We start from the raw sequence: 20,201 nt of genomic DNA, 5'->3' as shown, positions 1-20,201 counted from the left end.
TTATTATATTTTTTTAAAAATGCCCTCATCCTGCGGTATTAATTTGCTTTTTTGGTTTCGCTATTAATATCGAATAGGTGCTAGGTTGGTGGCGTTTGTTTTCGGTGGTAAATAACAGCTCAACTGATTTAATCCACGCCGCGCTTAGAAAAGGAGGACTCAGCCAGGATGTCTGGGATGGCTTCGTGCTGATGGCTGGGAAAATACAGTGGAAAACACTGTTTGGGATCGGGGAAAATCCAGTGGGTTATATTGGGATGGGTTTGGCATCTCCTGGGATGGGGAAACGCGAATAATTCAAATTAAAGGGAAGATGCTCGGGAAGGGCAGGGAGGTGGGCTGGGGCTGGCTCGGCGCTGCCCATCACTGCCTTGGGGCTCATCCCTGCCTTTGGGACAAAAATTTGACCAAATGATCATTCTGGGGTTAAATCTGCCCTTTTTCTCGTTGTGCTGTGGCTTTTCTCTGCCTGTATTTGAGGCTGTACCTTTGCTGAAAGGTTGCAAACAGTTTTGGGAACAAGATGTCTGCCTAAAGCATGACAGAATTGGCCACAAATTGCAGATGAGACTGATAACAAAAGCCAACAACATAAAATATGTAGAAAAACAACACGTTAAAGGCTACAAGACCACTGAAGGGCTTTTTTTTGGTGTGTTTTTTTAACCAGTTCTCTTGTGATGGAAGTGAAAACACATGAAAAGAGAAATGCCTTTTTTTTTTTCTTCTCTTAAATCAGATGTTCCCTCACCAAACCATGGCTGAACTCAGTGGCCGGGCTGCTGCTGGGCAGGGCAGAGCTGCCAGCATCTCCCAGTGCAGGCAGCCCCTGCCTGCATATGCCTGGTGCGGCTGCACCATACTCCCCCAGCCCGGTGACTTTTACATCTTCATTTTTGCAGCCAACGAGGGCAGTTGAATGGGTTGGGTTGGGTTTTTTTTAACCTTAAATATATTTCACATGAAGCACACTGGTAACTCATGGTTTTTTTCTCTAAGCAAGGGGAAAACAGCCTGCAGCTACCTGCTGGGGGGGGGGGGGGGGGGAATTCTTTGTTTGAAATTAGGATGAGGTTTTTGTTTTTGTTCTACTTATTTAATCTTTGTTTTTATAAATAAATACAAATAACTCAAACTGAAACTCGATGGCTTTGGTGATAATAAAAGAGCAGCCCTGGGGAAATTTTCTTCATTAACATGTTCTTTCACAGCCCACACTCAGGGTTTCGGTAGGAAAACTGCTTAACCTTTTCAGCAGCAGAAACAAACGCTTTTTGAAGTCCAGGCACGCTAAAACACAGAGTTCACGTCGCGAAGTTGGTTGCGCATCACCGGGCTTTGCCTTTATTTTAGTCAAATAGAGTAGAGAAGAAATTATCTCATTCCCCAGCAGCACGGGGTCTCCCTGCCCTTTCTCCCTGCAATTGTCCCCTTTTCCCCATGCCAGGAGAGAAAACATAAAAAACCCAAGAAAATATTAAAAAAAAAAAAAAAAAAGACTGCTGCTTTTTTTTTTGGTTGTTTTTTTTGGTTTTGCGGGGCAGCTCTGTGTTCTACCAGCTCTCTTACAACATACTAGTTTTTAGTATTTGAAGCTCACTTCCTGTGTGAGGTTAGTTTGTTTATCATAAAAAACCTATTTTTAAACCCATTTCTGCCAATAAGTAATTTGAATGTTAATGCCAGGCTCTCATGGCTGTCCCCCTGTGGTCCCTGGCTGATGGGATGACTGTCGCTGCTGCTGGCCCTGGGAGGGATGGGTGCTGGGATGCTGTGCCACCAGCACCCGGTGAGGTCTGGGGCCCCGGCATCCCCGTGTCTCCTCCTCTGATGCTCAGGGGGTTTATTTATGTGTTTCATTAAAAAGAAAAAAAGGATTTTGGAAAAACCTTGTGTTGTTTGAACATGGGGCCGTACACTGCCATCCCGTGGTGTGGGGCCGCGCTGGGATGCGGTGAGGCAGAAATACGGCTCTCATTGCCCTTTCCGTTTGCTCTTGCTCCTATGCTCTTCACATCCTTCCTTGCATGCCCTCCTCCAGCCTGTGCCTTTATGGGGATGCCAACTAGAGCCAATTAGCGCCGGAGCTGCATGCCGGTGCAGGTAGCGGAGGGGGTGCTTGAGGAAGCTGTGGTTTGCTGCCGTGTGCATTCCCCCATTTAGGGAATGTCTATCACGCCATCTTCCAATTTTATTTCCCCTAATTAATATCCAAGATAATTATGTCTTTGTAAAAAATTTTTCACTCGGCGCACGACATCCATAATCACACCAAGATGAAGTATGTTTTAATTAACAGCTCATGAGGCTGGGAAGCAAAGGCTCCCTGCATCCTCTCCTGGGAAAATTAATGTACGAGCCTGTCAAAAGGCCGGCAAGGAGAAATTCATCAAATCGGGGAAGAAAAGGCCCTGTATCCCCACGAGGGTCGCTGCCCTCACCCTGTCCTGGCCCCAATGAGCCACACAGCACTGAGCAAGCCCTTGCTGCAATAGCCGAGGTCTTCTTGGCTCCACAGGACTAGCTTTTGTAGGTACGGTGGTGTCACCAACAGGAATAACCCCACAGTCTCTTTTATAGGGTAGCTTAAACATTGCAGGTCTTAATTTTTAAAACTCCCCAGAAAAGACACAGAATAGGTTTGGGATGCTTGGGAAGGGCAGCCAGAGAGTAGATAGGGGCTTGCAGGCACCTTGAAGAGCCCTTGCTGGTGGGCAGTGGGAAGGTCCCATTGGTCCTACCACCATATAAATGTACGCCCAGCCCTGTTATAGCATCTGTAATGCCCCCTTATTGCTTCTAGGGACCTCCCCAGCCCTGTGTCGGGGCAGCCTGAGCAACCCTGTCTGCAGCCAGCCACTTCTGATCCCCATCTATGCTGGGTTTGACCTGAGGAGAGGTCGACCATCCTAGAACCTGCCAGAAACACGAGAAAACCTGCTGGAAACAGTGAGCTTTGTTGCAATATGAAAATCAAATGCAAAGCTCAGTGGGTATTTTTAGCTGTTTAAGGCTGAACAGGTGTTTGAAAGGTCAGATGCGAGTCATTGGAAAAAAGAAAAAAAAAATGTATCTATTGAGAGTCTAGCAGCATGGCGCTGGCACTCCCGTGGCACTGGATGGCCACGGCGTGGCTCTGTCAAAGCCACGATGGTCAGCCCACATCTGATGGGTGCTTTGGCTTGTGTGCCCCCCCACCCCTGCCAGTGAGTGCAACCCACGACGTTAGCACCCAACTGGGGATCTCATTGTTGGCTTTGGTTGCTCATCATTCCCGAGGCAGACGGTTTAAGGGATGTGGGAAGGTCCTGGGTTGGTTTGGAACAGGGATGGGCTGAGGTCTTGTGTGTCCTCAACAGTGTGTGCACAAGGTAGTCATGAGTGGGGAGGGGGTGAGGTAGAAAGGCTTCTTTCCTTATGGACATGGGGCTTTGTGGCAGTGAGGCCTTCAGATGGCTTTTTCCATGATCTTTTTTTTTTTTCCCCTTTTCAAGGAATAAAGGAAGTTTGACATCCTTAAAACAAAATTGTGTGTGGTTTTAATTAGTCACTAAAGCAAAAATTTAAGACCACAGAAAGAAAGGGCCTGTCTCTTGGGGAGGATCCAGATGATGCATCTTTGGTGAACCTGGGCCATGACCACCTCGGACTTGGCCACAGTCAACCAGGACCATGGCCAACCTGGGCCCTGACCACCCTCAAGCTTGGCCATGGCTGCCAAACTGGGCCATGACTATTGGTGGTCTTGGTCACGGACAACCTGGGCCATGACCACCTGTGATCTTGGCCATGGCCAACTGGCGATGGCCAATCGTGTGCTCAGAGGCGAGATCCCGTCGGCGCTCTGCACTGCTGCATGTTGCCGGTGGGGCAGCGTTTGTCTTCCCTGTTGTTGTGCCAAGGTCACCGGGTTTCGGCAGGCAATGAGCTCCCAACATGAGTCATGGCAAAGATAAATGGAGAGCACGAGGTGTGACAACTTGCCTGCACGGGCTGGTGGGCTCCAAAATGCCAACGGAACCAAAGAGCCAGGGGCAGAGCAGGGCCAGCAGCTGCCAGAGCCTCGGCTGGGCAATAAAGCCTTTTTTTTTTGAGTTAAAGAAGCCCCCAAAATAGCACCTGAAACCAATAAACTTCCCTTTCAGGAACTTCTGTAATTTGAAACACACAAGAACAAAAAAAAAAAAAAATCCAGAATTTTTTTAAAGTTGTTTTTGTTTGACAAGTAGGACTTTTGGGTTTGTTTTTAAACACAAGTTGGTGGGTGCTGGGGTGTGGGAGCGCTCAGCACAACAGCACTGCGGCTTCTCCAGGACTTCTCAATCTGCTTTTCCCCCAGTTTCTTCCTGCCTTTCAGCCCTTCCAGCTGATGCACGGTCCCACTGTGTTGCGTCATGCAACCCAAACCCCAGCCACCCAGCTGATATTTCGGAACAAAGCAGCTAAAAATATCCACCCCCCTGCACTCAGCATGGCCCAGCAGATTGTTGCCTTTGAGAAAGAGCAAAAAATTGAACTCTAAGCCCTCAACCACGCTTAACGACTTGGTTTGTGCCAGTGGCATCGCCGCAGACCTTCAAAATGGGAATTCAATGGGATGCCAGGCAAGAAGGGGAAAAGCAGCATCAGCCCAGGGATGCAGGCGCTCAAGTGCGATCAGCTCATAAAATACTGGATGTTTCTGCAGGTCCCACCTTCCCCCTGCTGCCCCATTTTTGGTGTGCAATGCTCTCCCTTTGTGACAACCATATCGATCCTCTTATTTTAATTATTAGCCTTGAAAACAATTTATTGGGGTCTTCCAAAAGAAACATATACGCTCTGGTCTGAAGGGAGCAACCCAACCCATCCCTGTATGCCCCGGCTGTGCCATCCCCATCCCACACTCGTTCCTGCCATCCCCCCCACTTAATTTAGGGACCTCTGCCATCATCTCTTATCAGCTCCTTTTATTCTAAAAGCCATATTGGAGTGATCTCACCAGAATATAATTTCAAACCACGGCTGATGCTATCGGTTGTCTGCCATATATTTTCTGCAGTGAAGTAAAAGCAAGTGGAGGGCTGGCAATCCCTTTCTCCTCCCCAGGGCACCTGCCCAGCAGACAGGGTGCAGAAATGGGATGGAGGGCCAAGGAAGAAGGAAGGTGGGACAGTAATTTTTCTGAGCAGATTTTGATTAAATTTTAATAAAATAATAAAATTAAAAATAACAATATAAAATAATAAAGTAAAAATAACAAAAATAATAAAGTATAAAATAATACACAAATAATAAAATAACCCCCCATGCTTCCCCAAACTTCTTCAATATCTATGAAGACCGACTGGGGACAGGGAGTGCCCGGAGGGTGCGGGAAGGTGCCCAGCAGTTTGAGCCTGTTGATGTAGCACATGTCTGCAGAGCCACATAAATGTAGGAAAAAGAAAAAAAAAAAACCAAACCCAACCAACCAAACCCCTGGGGCAGCAGAAGTGCTGCTTTTGGGTTTGGGGACACTGAAGGCAACATCTTACAAACCAGATTAATTTAACGGATGCATTTTAGTGTCGAAGGAACTTCAGAGCACCTTGGAGCAGAGGAAAACACTGGGTATGTACCTGCATCCTAGATCTGGGGGAGAACAGGTGACAAACCAGGAGAACAGGGAATAAAGCAGCAAATATCCCTGCCCCAGCCCTTCCTCAGGTGCTCCTCAGGCCCCCAAAGAAAACAGCACTCATGACAAATAGTTGAAAGTTTTTATTCATATAAAACTCATATTAAGAACATAAAAGATTGCATCTTAAAAAAAAAAAAAAAAAGATCTGCAATTATTTACAGCAGTATTGCACAAGTAAAGTAGCAATTACCCTGTCCAAAATTCATCAGTGCAAAACACAAGCCAGGGAAATTGCAGTAAAAATGCTACATATGCTGGGTCCTGTGAAATGAGTTAGTGATTCATCAGCACATCTGTGTGAGCTGGAGTGGTACCTGATGTTACAGCTGGTCCAGGGAAAGTGGCTGAGATGAAGTGTGGCTTTAAGAGAAGGGTGGCAAAAAATCACAGGGATGTAGAAGCCAAATTCCCACCGAATTTCAATAATGCTTAAGTCTTTGATGTGCCTAAATCACTACTGGGAATTGGGACTTAGGCACTTTGAGAAAAAATAATAATAAATCTCATTATCCAAACCATGTTGGCTACACTGCCAGGAGAACACAGTGCTTTGGAAGGTGATCCATCACTTATTGCAGGGGCAGGGAGGAGAGAAGGAGAAACAAAATCTTTACAGGAACTTAAATAAGCAGAAAATAAATATACATTTCTACAAGTTACAGCATTATGGAACAGTAGAGTGCATTAATTACACGGGAGGAAAAAAAGAATCTACAGTATTTACCAAGTTAAACTCTAAAAAAGTTTAGAAAAAAAGTAATTTTTTTTTTTTTTACTTAGTTATAAGCTGTACAAAACTTACATGACAGAAAGGAAAGGAAATACATTGCACACAGATATTTGGCTCAGATGATGAAAATAATATGGTGCACTACCCTAATAAATATTCAGGTATTTACAGTTATGGAAAAGAGGAGAAGCATTAACACATTATGTGAGATCGCCCAGGAATAAATCTGGTTTCCCTGCAACCAAGGAAAACTCTTCATTGCATCCTTTTGGCAGAACAGACACCACAGGTTACGCTTAAAATGACCCAGAGCAGTCAGCCAACACAGCTAAAATGAGCATAATCACTATTTAAAAACATCATTCTTCAGTTTAGAGACTTTTGGGTTTTTTTTCCCTAAACCTTACAACTCTATAGGGGGTGAAACCTGTTTTTTTGGGGGGCTTGTCACATTCCGCTAGTTTTCCTATGACTACCTTTTGGCCAGAAACACCTCCTGTGGAGAAGTCCCGGGCAGACGGTGCCACTACCTTGATTTTTTTCCCTTAAAATTAGTATAATTTTTGTCTCCATCATTGGCTGGGGCGCCCGGCAGGGAGGACGGGGTAAAGTGCTTGACATTTCTTTGGTGTACTCCAAGGGACACATTCTGGGCGGTGTGGTGCCGGGATGCTGTAAGGTTGTGAGATCTTAAAGTACCATTTTATCCACCAACGGTGGATGAAACTCAGCTGGGGAAAAAAAAAGCTCATTTGGTTTCCCCCTCTGCTGCCAAATTTTATATATTTTCGTTTTTAATTTACCAACAGCCATGCAATTCCATGTAGGTTCTCATGGGAAATCTGCGGCGGCAGCCTCCCTGCTAGGTTTTCTGTATAAACCTTACAGGAAAAAGTGATGGCTCAAGCACGGCTGGGGCAGCACAGCTACTGTGAGCCGAAACCAAGGGGACAAGAAGCAGGAACCTGCCCTGGCCAAGCTCACCAGGTATTTTAACTGCTCACTTTCTACCAGTGCAAAGGTTCCCCCCATACTCTCTCCAAAATACCCTTTCTAAAACATCCCTGGCTCCTGCAGCTGAGGCCAAGTCCTGCAACCCATGCTCATCTTGCAGGTCCAAAAACAGATTAAAAAAAATATTTAAAATAAAAATTAAAAATTGCTCTGTAATCCTCCAGAGGAGTGCAATTGGAGGCATGCAGGCCCGCACCAACACCACGGCTCTCTGCCTGCCTGACAGGCACAGGCAGCCAGTGCATAGAGGTCAGATTGTACAGTTTCTCCATCATTAAAAACACTAATAATCATACATGGCACTCAACAGCTTCCCCCTGCATGCATATTGCAGGAAAAACCGCTATTGTGGGCTTGGTTGGTTTTTTGGTGGTTTTTTTTTTTTTTTTCTCCCTATGGTGCTGGTGAAACCAGAAATAAAACCGCGGCGTTTGGAAGTGGGTTTGAGGACCACCTGCACCAGCCAGAGAGAAGGGGCAGCTCCAGAGGCAGAAAGGGGTACGTCTGTGCATAGATACAGGGGTGGCACAAGGAGGAGCCACCCCTCCTCCCCTCCCCGAAGCAAACCGGAGACAACGGAGGGCCCCGAGGCAACAGACCTGCTTCTTCCAACAAGCCCTCGGGGCTCCTCCAGCAAGGCTGCAGGGTCTCCAGGTGGAAGGGGAGATGCCCTGGGACGGCATCGAGCACCCGGTTGGGTCTTCCTGGGGGCAGGAGGGCAGTTTGGGAGGAGATGTGGCAGTCGATGGGGAGCAGACCCCACATGGCAAGTCCCCGGGTGGATCCATACCAGATCAGCATCCTTCAGTGCCTCTTCCAGCTGTATCCCTGTGCTCCAGCATCTGGGGTCTTCATGCCGCTGGTTCTGTCCCACTCATCCCCCTGCTCCAGGCTGTCCTGTCCCAAGACAGAGAAGATCCCAGGAGGAAAAAAAAAAAAAAAAAATCCAGCGCCTTAAAAAACCCTCCGGGGTTCAACAGCAAGGTACAAGCGATGACTTAAAACAGTTCCTGAAGTTACGCAGCAGGAGCTGTCACCTCCAGGTGGAAAGCTGCAGTGTGCTGGGAACTGTTTCTGCCACCAAGAACATTTTATTGCTGAATTATTCAGTCACCAACATTATATTATATTATACAATACATAAGCATTTCCACACATTTTATAGAAAGAATTTCTAAAAAAAGGCAACCTGGTGGATTGTTTTTTTGTTTGGTTGGTTGGTTGTGATATCTTGGACCCTGGGAGTCTGACAGCTAAGTCTTGATATTCAGAGTGTAAAAAAAAAAAAAAAAGTAAAAAAAAAAAATCAGTCAGCAGGAAATAGGCTATTTGCATGATGCAAATGAAGGTGGATTTGGGGTAGCGTTAGGTATTTACAGGTAAAAGAAGTGCTGATTTAAATCCCTCTACCCTTCTTCCACCATCGCCATCCTTTCTGGGGGGCAACTGCCCAGGACGCAAAGGGACAGGGGAGGGCTCTGCGAGTCTCTGCGAGAAGGTCTGCAAGGCAAACTAAGGCGGCTCTGCCCATCAGCTGGCTCAGGCTTTCCTTTTCCCCGCTGCAGGGCTTATCCCAGATGAGCTGACAGGTTTCCAGAAACGATGACAAAAAAAACCCAATTGCTCCATTGCCGTTTGAAGATATTCTCTGAGACTCTTTCGGAAAAATAAAAAATAGAGTTGAGAGAAACACAGTAAACACCACTCTCGGACGAAATCCTGCATTGGAGAGTCCCAGTAGGTCAGCGTGGGATGTCCACCCTCACCTGACGGCCCCTGCTGCGCATCCTGGGGGAGAGGCAGGGTGGGAGCCAGGTGGTGCAGGGACCCCCGCATCCGTCCGTCTGTCTGTCCTCCCTGGGCTTTCCCAACGAGTAAACAAGTCCCAGTGCCTCAGGATGTGCCTGGCACTCACTGCATCCTCCAGATGAGGCGGATGATGTAACGCAGGAGGCGCAAAATGATGATCTGGGGGTTTCCCGCCTGGTTATCCAAGAAACCCTAAAACAAAACAGGAGAAAAAAAAAAATAAATACAAACAAGACGGTGACTTGAATTTCCAGCGCAAAGCCCCTGTGCTACAGACATCTTGTGCGGTGCCACACAGATTTCAGAGGTGTGAAATCAAGCATTTTACGAAGAATGAAAATAAACCCCACAACCTTTCATGTTTTCCTTCAATAAAAAGCTCTACAAAGGGTTGAAGCCACCCCCTCCCAGCCACATTTGCCTTGGAGGCGGCCGCCACAGCACCGCTCAGCAGGGATGTCACCTGCAAGTCCCTGCATGTGGGCACACGACGTGCGTGATGCTGCCGCGGGGTTTGAAATGTGGCAAAGGAGCAGCTCAAGGGGGTTTAAAAACTGGTGTGGAAAGGCTGACAGGAAAAAAAATACAAAATAAAAATCCCTCAGCGGGGAGAGCAGCATCGGTCTTTGCACAGGCAGGTCGCTGCCTGCGGTGCACGGATTTTAGTTCAGACTGCTCCAGGCACAACCATCACCTCATTCACAAAACATGGCAAGCCAGACACGGCAGCAACACACTCCTCCCCGGAGCAAGGGATCACAACAGTGTACAACGAAAAGAAAAACGGACAAAAGGAGAATTTATTTTTAAGCCTTTTTTCTACGGTGAAAGAGCAGCCCAGAGGTGCCCCCTCTCCCTCTCTATACAGTCCCAAAGCAATCCTATTCGGGCTATATTTAGTGCAGTAAAATCATGCCTGTGCATGCCCCAGAGAGAGAAATTACACTGTTTACACCAATATGCAAACTGCCTTCCCCACTACAGGGGCATAATGCAGGCAGTCCTGCAGCAGGCAGCTGTCGTCATGGAGAGACGATGCTCCTCCAGCCGGTACCCGGGCCAAGCACACCTCCCACCCCGGGGCATCCCTGCACCCCAGGCCATCGGGTCCCCACATCAGTGGGATTTACCCACTTGGGAGCTGCCCACCACCAGCACGATGCTAAGTCCACCACACTGCCTGACCTCCAACGTGGGAGACTGCAAGGAAAAAAAACAAACAAAAAACCCCCAGCAGACTTAGTGAAGGATGCAAGCGAAATGCCAAAATTAGGTTTTCTTTATTAAAGTGGTATAAAAAAAAAATAATTATGGAGTTGAAAAAAGACATTTTCCACCTCTGCAGGCAGCTCAGGTGTGGGCAGCCAAGCTTGAGGCACACGACAGCAGCCAAGCGATTCACCCTCTGCCAGCAAAAGCCTCGGCGTGGAGCTGGTCTCCGCAGCCAGAGGGTCCCGTGGCCACCTCCATGAGCTCTGTCAGGGCAAAGAGGGGCTGGATGGCGAGTTGGCAGATTCCCAGTTGTCTTGCCCAAGAGATGGTCCCGGGGGGGCGGGGGGGGGGGGGGGGGGGGCAGGGGCGGGCGACGTGTAGGGTGTACTGATGGGGAACGTGATAGGGAACTGGTGGCCCTGACCCGTCTGACAGCTCCGACCTGCCCAGCAAGTGCCATTTTGGCAGGGCTCTTAGTTCCCCATTTCTAACCTCAGGCTTAAAGGGCAAACCCCAGCAAGTGGCAGAGCCAGGCGTGCCGGGAAGGCATCCTACCTACCCCTCCAGCCGAAGGGCTCCAGCTCAGCAGAGCCACCCTTTCCCCAGAGAAGCCAGACTACTTCCAGAAGGAAAAGACACCTTTCCACAAAGCAACATCCAAGCACATCAGGGATAGTAACTCTACAGCAATTGCTTAAATGCTCTGAAGCCTCCTCCTTTCTGGGCACGACAAGTGAGAATTTGTCAGATACTAATTAAGCCAGGTACAAAGTGTTTTTAGGGTCATGCATGACAGCCTCTGCTTGTGTCATCTAGCAAGCAGGACATGGTCCTCTGCATTTTGGTTCTCTCCCCGGGGCAGCAGGTTGGAAGCTCAGCTGCAGCGCTGGGAACCGCCTCGTGCAAACCTGTGTGATGCTCTGTGACAGGGCACCTGTGCCCCATCCTGCTGCTGGCCTCACACCCCCCGCCTTGGACCTGCACAGAAACCCCTCCTCACCCCCCCTGTTAAATTTACATCCTCTTACACACCACAGTTTTGTACTGGGTGGCGTGACTTGCCAAACGCACATTTCCAGTGTGCAAGGTTCCACACGGGGCAGCGCTGAGGGAGCCGATCCCTGGGAGATCATGCAGGGAGGACATCCCTTCTCGTCACAAACCTCTTCCCAGAAGGCGCTCAAAGGGCCTGCCTGCACTCCAAATTTAAGGCAGTGCTCCAGGACCCAGCGAGGAGAAGGGATGGCATGGCACTCCACACTTCTGCCAGCCCTTCTGGATCAGCTCACCATTACCAGGCACCTTCTGCTTTCTGAATGCCAGTAGGATTGGCTTAGTCCCCACCTTTCATTGAAAAGATGTCCTTTATACAAAAAAAAAGCGGGTATTTCACATCATGAGGCATCAGCCTGGATGGGGGAGGTCGGAAGATGCATGTTCCAGATTCTGGATAAAACACTGCTTATCTCCAGTTTGTTGCACATCAGGAAAGCCAGAGCATTTGGAAAGAAAATGGAGCTGATGGAGAAGTCTCCAGGAAGGTGATGCAGAGAGGCCGTGCGGAAGGAGCCGGACCACGGCAGCCTGGCAACTGTTCTGGGGGTGAGCCCCTGCCTACAGGCATCCACCACACAGACCCTGGGAGCAGCGACAAAGCACGCTGCAGGAGTGACTCATGAGCTGGGGAGGACGGATAAAGATCCGGGCAGTCAGCATTTCATCACCAACGCTGCTACCTAACGTGCTTCTGAGTCTTCTTCCCACAGACAAGCACAAGGGCGAGTTGAGGGATCAGAAACCACATGCACAAACATGCAGCTGTCAATAACGTTAGTCAGGCAAGTTACTGGCTAATGACGCTCTTCTGAAAACTACTGTTACTTCATCTCTCGGGGCTGGTCTGTTCTCGGGTTGTTTTAGGGTTTGGGTTTTTTTTTGTTTGCATTAGTGCCACCTATTTTTGTTGCAACACTTGAAGGTGAGAGAGTTTACAGTCTTATAAATATACGTGTTTCAAAACAGCTCTGGCAGATTCTTTGTAAGAAAAATAAAGTTATCAGACGAAGACCATCCCTGTTTCTTACTTGCAACTACGCTTCCACGCACGCGATCCTCAGCAGCAGGGATTTGGTGGCCAGGCCCAGAAGCCAGCTGCATTCGCTCCTTAACCGTTTCAATGCTGGTGCTGGCACTCAACCACTGCCAGGGACTACTTCGAGAACACCTCTTCCCAACGCCACCCCAAAAATACCCCACGACACCCAAAAGTTCCCTGCCTCTTAACTTCTAGAAGTTTCTTCCTCATTACTGCCAGGTCCAGCCCCCATCCAGCAATACACTTCTCACTGGCCCTGGGTGTTATGGAAGATACTACGAACTTCGTACCCGAAAGCTTCAAGTCCCAATTTAAAGGTTATTTTTAATTGATTTAATGACGCTGCAGCAGCAGGTGACTCGCTGGCGCAGGCAGCAGGCCCCTGCGTCCAGGGGAACACAGCCACCCGCGCATCCTTTTCTACATTTGAGTGAATGAAACATTCACCGCAGAACTAGTTTCCAGAGATGATTAAGCTTTTCCCTTTTAGAGGCCATATGTAAAGAAATGGAAAGTAAAAAGATGAAAGTTACCCTTCTTGGACAATAGGAGGCATTGAACTCATCTCCGATGCGCCGCAGCTCCTGTGCAATCCAGATTTCGGGCTGTACGTCTTCTGCTAGCGAGTGAGACTGCCACCGGGAAGCTGCACGGAACAAAACCAGGGCAGTTGAAACAGAGGAACAACAACAAAAAAAATACTCTATTAAACTTGGCAAGAGTCAATGGACTGCTACTATTTTTTTTTTTTATTATTACTACTTTTAAATTTTTTAAAATACAGTTCCTAAGAGTTGTGCAGGTGCCAGGCTGCTAGGGCCTGCACATGGTATGCAGCACAAATGGGACTTGTCGTGTAAGATGTGCATCGCAGGACAGGTTTTTCTTCTCCTTTTTTATTATAGGCTTCCCTTCTCTGCCATATCCAAGCTTTGGTCCCCTCTTAAGTTGAGGAAAGCCAAGATGCCACTCTCCAACTTCTTTCCCTAGCAAAACATGCTTCTCCTCCTCTTTCTAAATAATCTTTTCTTGCAGACACAGCCGCAACTCCTTCTCTAACCTCAAAAAACCTCTGTCTGGATAGTTTAATCAAATTCTCACATTTCTTCCTCAAACAGTTCTGAAGTGCCCAACAAGCAAAGAAAAACGATTGGTTTTGTCATACTAAGAAGAAAGCCACAATTGGATTTGTACACCGACAAACCACGCTTCCAGCAAACTGAAGGACTTTCCGTCCGCAGGAGGGAACCGGGATGCTCGCATCTCAAACACCATCTTCCTGCACTTTAGCAGAAAATACACCCGACGCAAACCAGTGCTGGCTTATAAGAGGAAAAAGAGAGCTAATGCATCAGTTATATTGTACTATACATAGCTATTTCAGTCTCCATTTTAAGAAGTTATTAGACACGTGATAAAGCCACCGTGCAATCCCTCAAATAACCAGGGGAGAAAGGAGCAGCCTGTGACCCAGGACCCCATATGGTACCTGCACCACCTCTTCCCACTCCCGCAAACCCAAGTGCAGGATCAAGCAAGAATCACAGCCTTAAGGAAAAAAAAAACCCACAACCCAACAAACCAACAAACAAACAAAAAAATAAAACCACCACACACAACCCAAAAAAGCCCACTGCACAAAACAAAACAAGAGCGTTTTGGCACGACAGCTTAGAAGGAATCACAAGGGAATAGAAATAGCTTCCAATCTCAAAATATTCAAAGGATTAGTGGGACAGTAAAAAAAAAAATTAAAAAAATTTAAATAAAAGCCTGGCTCCAACCTGACTGGAAAATGTATTTCCAAGCCAAACTAGCACTCCTTGGCTCAGGGATCTGTTTTGTTTTCACACTGTAGTAGTGCAGGAGTAGTACTCGCCGCCTGCCCGGGGATGGCCCTGGCATATTTATTTTCCTCACTGGTGAATGAAACACGGCACAGCCCTTGCAATACTCCACCCCGGCAACACAAACAGGATTTTGGCCAGGACAGGGCAACAATCCGAAATCCCACCACTGTCACCAGAGCCAGCCCCAAGCTGCCTTTCCCAGCAAGAGCTAAGCTAGGCAAAAAAAGGGACATGGGACAAAAAGATGCGAGGAGACCTGGGGATGCAGGGAAAACTGCATGGGGGAGAGGTATTGCTCCCTCTCCATCCTTTCCCCCTTCTTCATCCTTTCCCCCTTCCCCAGCATTGCACCCAAGAGCTCATCTGCTTGAGAGATGAAGGCTGGGGTTGGTGGCTGAGAGTGAAATCGGGCTGAGGTTTTCAGAAAGGACTTTCTGTGGTGCTGCCAAACAGCAGCAACAAAAGGGTCCAGTCATAACTGGTCCCAAAACCAGTCAGAGGTGCTTTTGGGGGGCCCCCAGTCATACAGTGAGCCAGTGCCCACCACTGATGGTGAGACGGCTGCTGTGGGGACAGGGACAAACCAAGAGGCCACCAGCACCCCTGGGACATCTGCATCTCACTCTAGCCCATGGGATGCTCCAGCCAGGGTCTGGAACAGCACTGCTGCAGTGTCTGCCCAGAAGAAAAAACAAAACCACAGCCCCAAACTGCACCTCCACCTTCTGGGTTTGGTCATCCAAACTCCCCTGGAGAAACCTCCTTGGAAAGAGGCTTCAGATGAATGGCACGCAAAGCTCAGGGAGAAAACAGCAGCAGCTCCAGAACGAGAGCAACAGAAACACTGCCAGCTTCTTGGCTCAAGGTTTCCCCCTTAAATTCACCTATTACACCTGGAGGATCTCCTTTGCAGGCAAGGAGAGGTTCATGCTGCTTCGCTCCCCTCTTCTGCAGCACAGGAAAACACACTGGCACCAAAACAGCACAGGGAAAATCCATTTACAGAACACTTGCCCGCGCCTGCTCCAAATATATCCCAAAAACCCACGTGCAAACCCTGCACTTCTGTGCTTTTAGACAGAGCTGCTCTTTGAACAAAAAGCCCGATGAAATCATCAGCTCCTGGTAAGAGCTCAAGACCTGAAACATCAGTATAAGATTCACAGAACCCTACCAAAGGGTGGGTGTCTTGTCTCGGGTGACTTTATGGTGAGCGAGCCTGACAGGGCCACCAGCACCTCTTCTGCAAAAAGCAGGGTCATCTTTTTCCTCCGCTTCTTCCCTAGCCCAGCCAAATAAACTCATCCCTGCTCCTCTCCTACTCATCCCCCAAAAGCATCATCCCAGATATGCCAGCACTGCAACCCTTCCCACCTCCCATCCAAGAACATCTCCTTGCTGCTTTCATCTCATTTCCCCAAAAAATGGCTTTGGAGGCAGCTGGCTGTACCCCCTTGCGCTGTCAGAGAAGCAAGACAGCCCAAAGCATCACTGCCCACCACCTCCCATGCTAGGAACAACTCTTCCTCCAGCAACTAGCGCTCGCTCACACACCCGCACACATCCCATAATTCCCCACAGCTGCCTCCACCTTTTTTGTCTGGCAGGGGCACTTTCAGCGCTTAATTATTATCTGGGCCATCATCACTGAAAATTTTGGGGAAGGTTTTATGAGATTTAGAAGAGGCAGCTTCAGGGCAGAGCATGAGCTTTCTTTGCTCCACCAGCCCTGGAAACAGTCCACTGCTGCCCACGGGAGAGACTGAGAGCACCTATCACACACAAACTGCTCTTGCTTACAGGAAATGCCTGTTTATTATTATTATAATTATTATTATTAAAGGCCACTTGGAGGGCTTCTCCAGGAAGCGTAAGCATCTCTCAGTCTACAACCAGTGCCTTACAACAGATAAAAATACGTAAAAGCACAGTAAGAAATTATACCCTTTGCTTCCTTGCAGAGGAATTGACCTGTTTAGATGTGGAAAACTTAATGGCATGCATCTGTCAGGACACTGCCAAGGCAAGGGGACCAAGGGAAAGGTGCACAGGGAAAACCCACAGCCCTTTCTCAATGCGAGCTGTACGATAAGTCACAGCTCGGGAGTTGGAGTCCCTGACTGGGGATAAAACAGATCCACGGCTCCACACTCCCAGCTTAGTCGTGTTTGAGAGTAGCCAAGGGTCCCATTTAAATAGCTCAAGTATTTTCCATTTGCTTATAGTTGTTTAGGATGATGCCCCTAGCAACAATAACAGAACAAAAGCTCCAGTAAAACCAGCATTTCAACAGCTTTCTTATGGCAATGAAAAAGCAGGAGCACAGAAAAAAAATCAGGGAAAACTTAAATTTCTTCCTGGAGCACCAAAAAAAAAAAAAAAAAAAGTCACTCGCTGCTAAAACATCAGCTGAGGCTCTCCCTGCTGAGGAACTCCAGCATCCTTGCCCGGCTGTGCCACGTGTGTTTGCGCTACGCAAGGTTGTGAAACTTGCATTAAACTGTAATTACTGCAATAATGTCAGAAAATCTTTCCTAAGGGCATATTACAGTAAGCCCTCTGCAGCTGTAACCACAGCCATTAACCAGGGAGAGGGAAGGAAAAAAAAAAAAAAAAGATGTTTTGATCATGTAAAGCTTGGAGTTGGTGTTTGTTATCCCCCGAGGAGTGCTACTGACACGGTACTTGCCTCACTCCCACCTTCCCCCTGGCAGAAGTTAAAAGGTTTCCTCCAATTAAGAGGAATTAATCGCGACAGGGGAAAAGTGAGCAGCTCCGGCAGGCATGTTTTCCCCACCACTAGAGGCTTTAACCCAGCCTTACCTGGTAAGCCACATGTAAACACATGCCCGCCTGCTACCATGCTGCTTTCACGCACCAGTTCTGGGTTTCGCCAAAACAAGTGAAGGGAGTTGTACGACCCTAGCACCTATGACACCATGTGGCTCGTTGAGAAAGAAACAGGAGTAAAAACCGAGTGAGAAGTCACTCACCTCGCAGCAGCACGTAAAACTGGCGAAAAGCAGTGCATAAAGCCTTGTGAGAAGCAAGCCCTGACGAGGAAGCAGGATTAAACAACTTTGTCCCCTCCTCCCCAGGCAGGGACTGAGGGACTGACCCATCCCGGAAAAGAATAAAAATAATGATTAAAAAAAAAGTGCTGGATGAGTGGGTGTTCCCCCACAGCACGTTTGCTTGGCGGGCCCAGCCAGCTTGCAAAAATCCCACCCCCTTGGCTGCCTGGGCGAGCGTCCAGCTCCGAACTGGCCGGGTTCTCTGCCGCTAGCCCCCCAGCTTGCCCTGGCAGGGGCTCAAGGGCCCCGGGGGGGCTTTTGTAACCGTCCCGCAGGTAGGGCGGGAGCTCGGGGGCAGGGGAGGGTGCAGCTGGGTGCCGCTCCAGCACAGCAACAGGGTGCTCAACCACAGCCAGCATCCCGAATAAACAACAGTGGGATGCAGGAGGTATTGCTGCAGGTGCGCAGCGGCACGCCGCATCGCTGCGAAAAGCTGCGTTTTGTACCTTTTAAGGGGGAAAACCAAGGCCGGTGAGGAGTGGAAGGTGCTGCTGCCAGGCGGGGGGGGTGACGAGGGGAGCCCAGCGGGCTGGTTTTGCGCGCTCCGCCGGGCACTGCCCCCCCAGCCCCGCGTGTCCCCCCGGGCCGAACACCTTACCCATGGCGCTGAGGCAGTGGCTGAGGGCCTGGCAGGGCGGGCTGGGGGTCTGCGTGGCCTTGTCGCAGCTGAGGGGCGCGGGGCTGCGCTCGGCGTCGAAGGAGAAATACCCGCTGGAGGAGCGCGACAGCAGCGGCGACCTCCGCACGAAGATGAAGAGGGGCGAGCGGGTGGCGAAGGGGCCGGGGCTGGCGGGCGGGCCCCGCGGCGGAGGCCCCGCCGTGGCGGCGGCGGAGCCGGGCAGGGCAGCGGGAGCGCCGGGGCGCAGCTGCGCGGCCGGGCCCGGCCCCTCCGCCGCCGGCAGCCGCCCGCCCTCGCCGCCGCGTTGCGCCTTCACCTCCGGGGGTTGCTTGGCCATCGGGGCTGCCTGCGGGCGGAGCGGAGCGCCGTGAGGCCGGGAGCGGCGTGAGGCGCCGGGGAGCAGCGCCGCCGCCGCCGCCAGCCCCGGCCCGGCCCCTCCCGCCCCCCCGCCCGGCCCCATTGTTCTGCCGAAAGTGCTGAGGCGGCAGCTCCGCGCCGCGCCACACCGCCCCCGCCCCCGCGGCCCGCCGCCGCCCACCCCCCGCCGCTCCGCGCGGCACCCCCTCCCCTGCTCCCTTCCCCTCCTCCTCCCCGCTCCCCCCCGGCCCCGCTCACGGTGTCCCCGCCAGCTGCGGCGGAGCGGGGCTGCCCGGCCGCGGTGTGCGCGGCGGCCCCGGCGCTGACCCCGCCCCGTGTTTACCGCGCCGCGCGCCCCGCCCCGCCCCGCCCCCGCCCCGCCCCGCCCGGCGCGCCCCGCCCCCGTGCCCCGCCCCTTGCACACGCGCCGCGAGTCACCCCCGCACAGCCCCGTGCACCCTGCGCTCACACCCTTACACACCCCCTGCACCCTGCGCTCACACCCTTACACACCCCCTGCACCCTGCGCTCACACCCTTACACACCCCCTGCACCCTGCGCTCACACCCTTACACACCCCCCTGCACCCTGCGCTCACACCCTTACACACCCCCTGCACCCTGCGCTCACACCCTTACACACCCCCTGCACCCTGCGCTCACACCCTTACACAGCCCCTGCACCCACACCCTTACACACCCCCCTGCACCCTGCACTCACACCCTTACACACCCCCTGCACCCTGCGCTGACACCCTTACACACCCCCTGCACCCACACCCTTACACACCCCCTGCACCCTGCGCTCACACCCTTACACACCCCCCTGCACCCTGCGCTCACACCCTTACACAGCCCCTGTACCCACACCCTTACACACCCCCCTGCACCCTGCGCTCACACCCTTACACACCCCCTGCACCCTGCACTCACACCCTTACACAGCCCCTGTACCCACACCCTTACACACCCCCCTGCACCCTGCGCTGACACCCTTACACACCCCCTGCACCCTGCGCTGACACCCTTACACACCCCCCTGCACCCTGCGCTCACACCCTTACACACCCCCTGCACCCTGCGCTCACACCCTTACACACCCCCTGCACCCTGCGCTCACACCCTTACACACCCCCCTGCACCCTGCGCTCACACCCTTACACACCCCCTGCACCCTGCGCTCACACCCTTACACACCCCCTGCACCCTGCGCTCACACCCTTACACAGCCCCTGCACCCACACCCTTACACACCCCCCTGCACCCTGCACTCACACCCTTACACACCCCCTGCACCCTGCGCTGACACCCTTACACACCCCCTGCACCCACACCCTTACACACCCCCCTGCACCCTGCGCTCACACCCTTACACACCCCCTGCACCCTGCGCTCACACCCTTACACACCCCCCTGCACCCTGCGCTCACACCCTTACACACCCCCTGCACCCTGCACTCACACCCTTACACAGCCCCTGTACCCACACCCTTACACACCCCCCTGCACCCTGCGCTGACACCCTTACACACCCCCTGCACCCTGCGCTGACACCCTTACACACCCCCCTGCACCCTGCGCTCACACCCTTACACACCCCCTGCACCCTGCGCTGACACCCTTACACACCCCCTGCACCCTGCGCTCACACCCTTACACAGCCCCTGTACCCACACCCTTACACACCCCCCTGCACCCTGCGCTCACACCCTTACACACCCCCTGCACCCTGCGCTGACACCCTTACACACCCCCCTGCACCCTGCGCTCACACCCTTAC

The 20,201-nt window shown here is 51.0% G+C and overlaps 1 protein-coding gene across 4 annotated transcripts; it reads right to left on the bottom strand.

Moving 5' to 3' along the window:
• Nucleotides 1-5,727: 5,727 nt before the first annotated feature.
• Nucleotides 5,728-18,738, bottom strand: BCL2L11 (BCL2 like 11). 4 transcript variants are annotated; one of them, XM_074864050.1, is made up of 5 exons: nucleotides 18,681-18,738; nucleotides 18,045-18,411; nucleotides 13,056-13,168; nucleotides 10,553-10,690; nucleotides 9,420-10,415 (listed from the first exon to the last, which is right to left on the bottom strand). In XM_074864050.1, exons 2-5 carry the CDS (start codon nucleotides 18,400-18,402, stop codon nucleotides 10,332-10,334), a joined length of 693 nt encoding a protein of 230 aa, XP_074720151.1. In that variant the 5' UTR covers nucleotides 18,403-18,411; nucleotides 18,681-18,738; the 3' UTR covers nucleotides 9,420-10,331. The 4 variants fall into 4 exon arrangements, 2 of the variants coding, with proteins under 2 accessions (XP_074720152.1, XP_074720151.1); XR_012628294.1 differs by lacking the exons at nucleotides 9,420-10,415; nucleotides 10,553-10,690; nucleotides 18,681-18,738 and adding exons at nucleotides 5,728-9,062; nucleotides 9,173-9,407 and having other exon boundaries at nucleotides 18,045-18,525; XR_012628295.1 differs by lacking the exons at nucleotides 9,420-10,415; nucleotides 10,553-10,690; nucleotides 18,681-18,738 and adding exons at nucleotides 5,728-8,303; nucleotides 9,173-9,407 and having other exon boundaries at nucleotides 18,045-18,525.
• Nucleotides 18,739-20,201: the final 1,463 nt, after the last annotated feature.

Source organism: Strix uralensis, chromosome 3 (assembly GCF_047716275.1).
Source record: "Strix uralensis isolate ZFMK-TIS-50842 chromosome 3, bStrUra1, whole genome shotgun sequence".
Lineage (NCBI taxonomy): Eukaryota > Metazoa > Chordata > Aves > Strigiformes > Strigidae > Strix > Strix uralensis.
Note: the sequence above shows the minus strand (reverse complement) of the source record. Positions and strands in the feature narration are given on the sequence as shown.

Bases quoted from the DNA above. Each gene is read 5' to 3' on its own strand.
- BCL2L11 (XM_074864050.1), bottom strand. From the start codon at position 18,402: ATGGCCAAGCAACCCCCGGAGGTGAAGGCGCAACGCGGCGGCGAGGGC. The intron at 13,169-18,044 runs GTAAGGTGTTCG...TGTTCCGTGCAG, and splicing joins CCACTGCCTCAGCGCCATGG to CTTCCCGGTGGCAGTCTCAC. The intron at 10,691-13,055 runs GTAACTTTCATC...TTGCCCTGACAG, and splicing joins CCTCCTATTGTCCAAGAAGG to AGCTCATGGAGGTGGCCACG.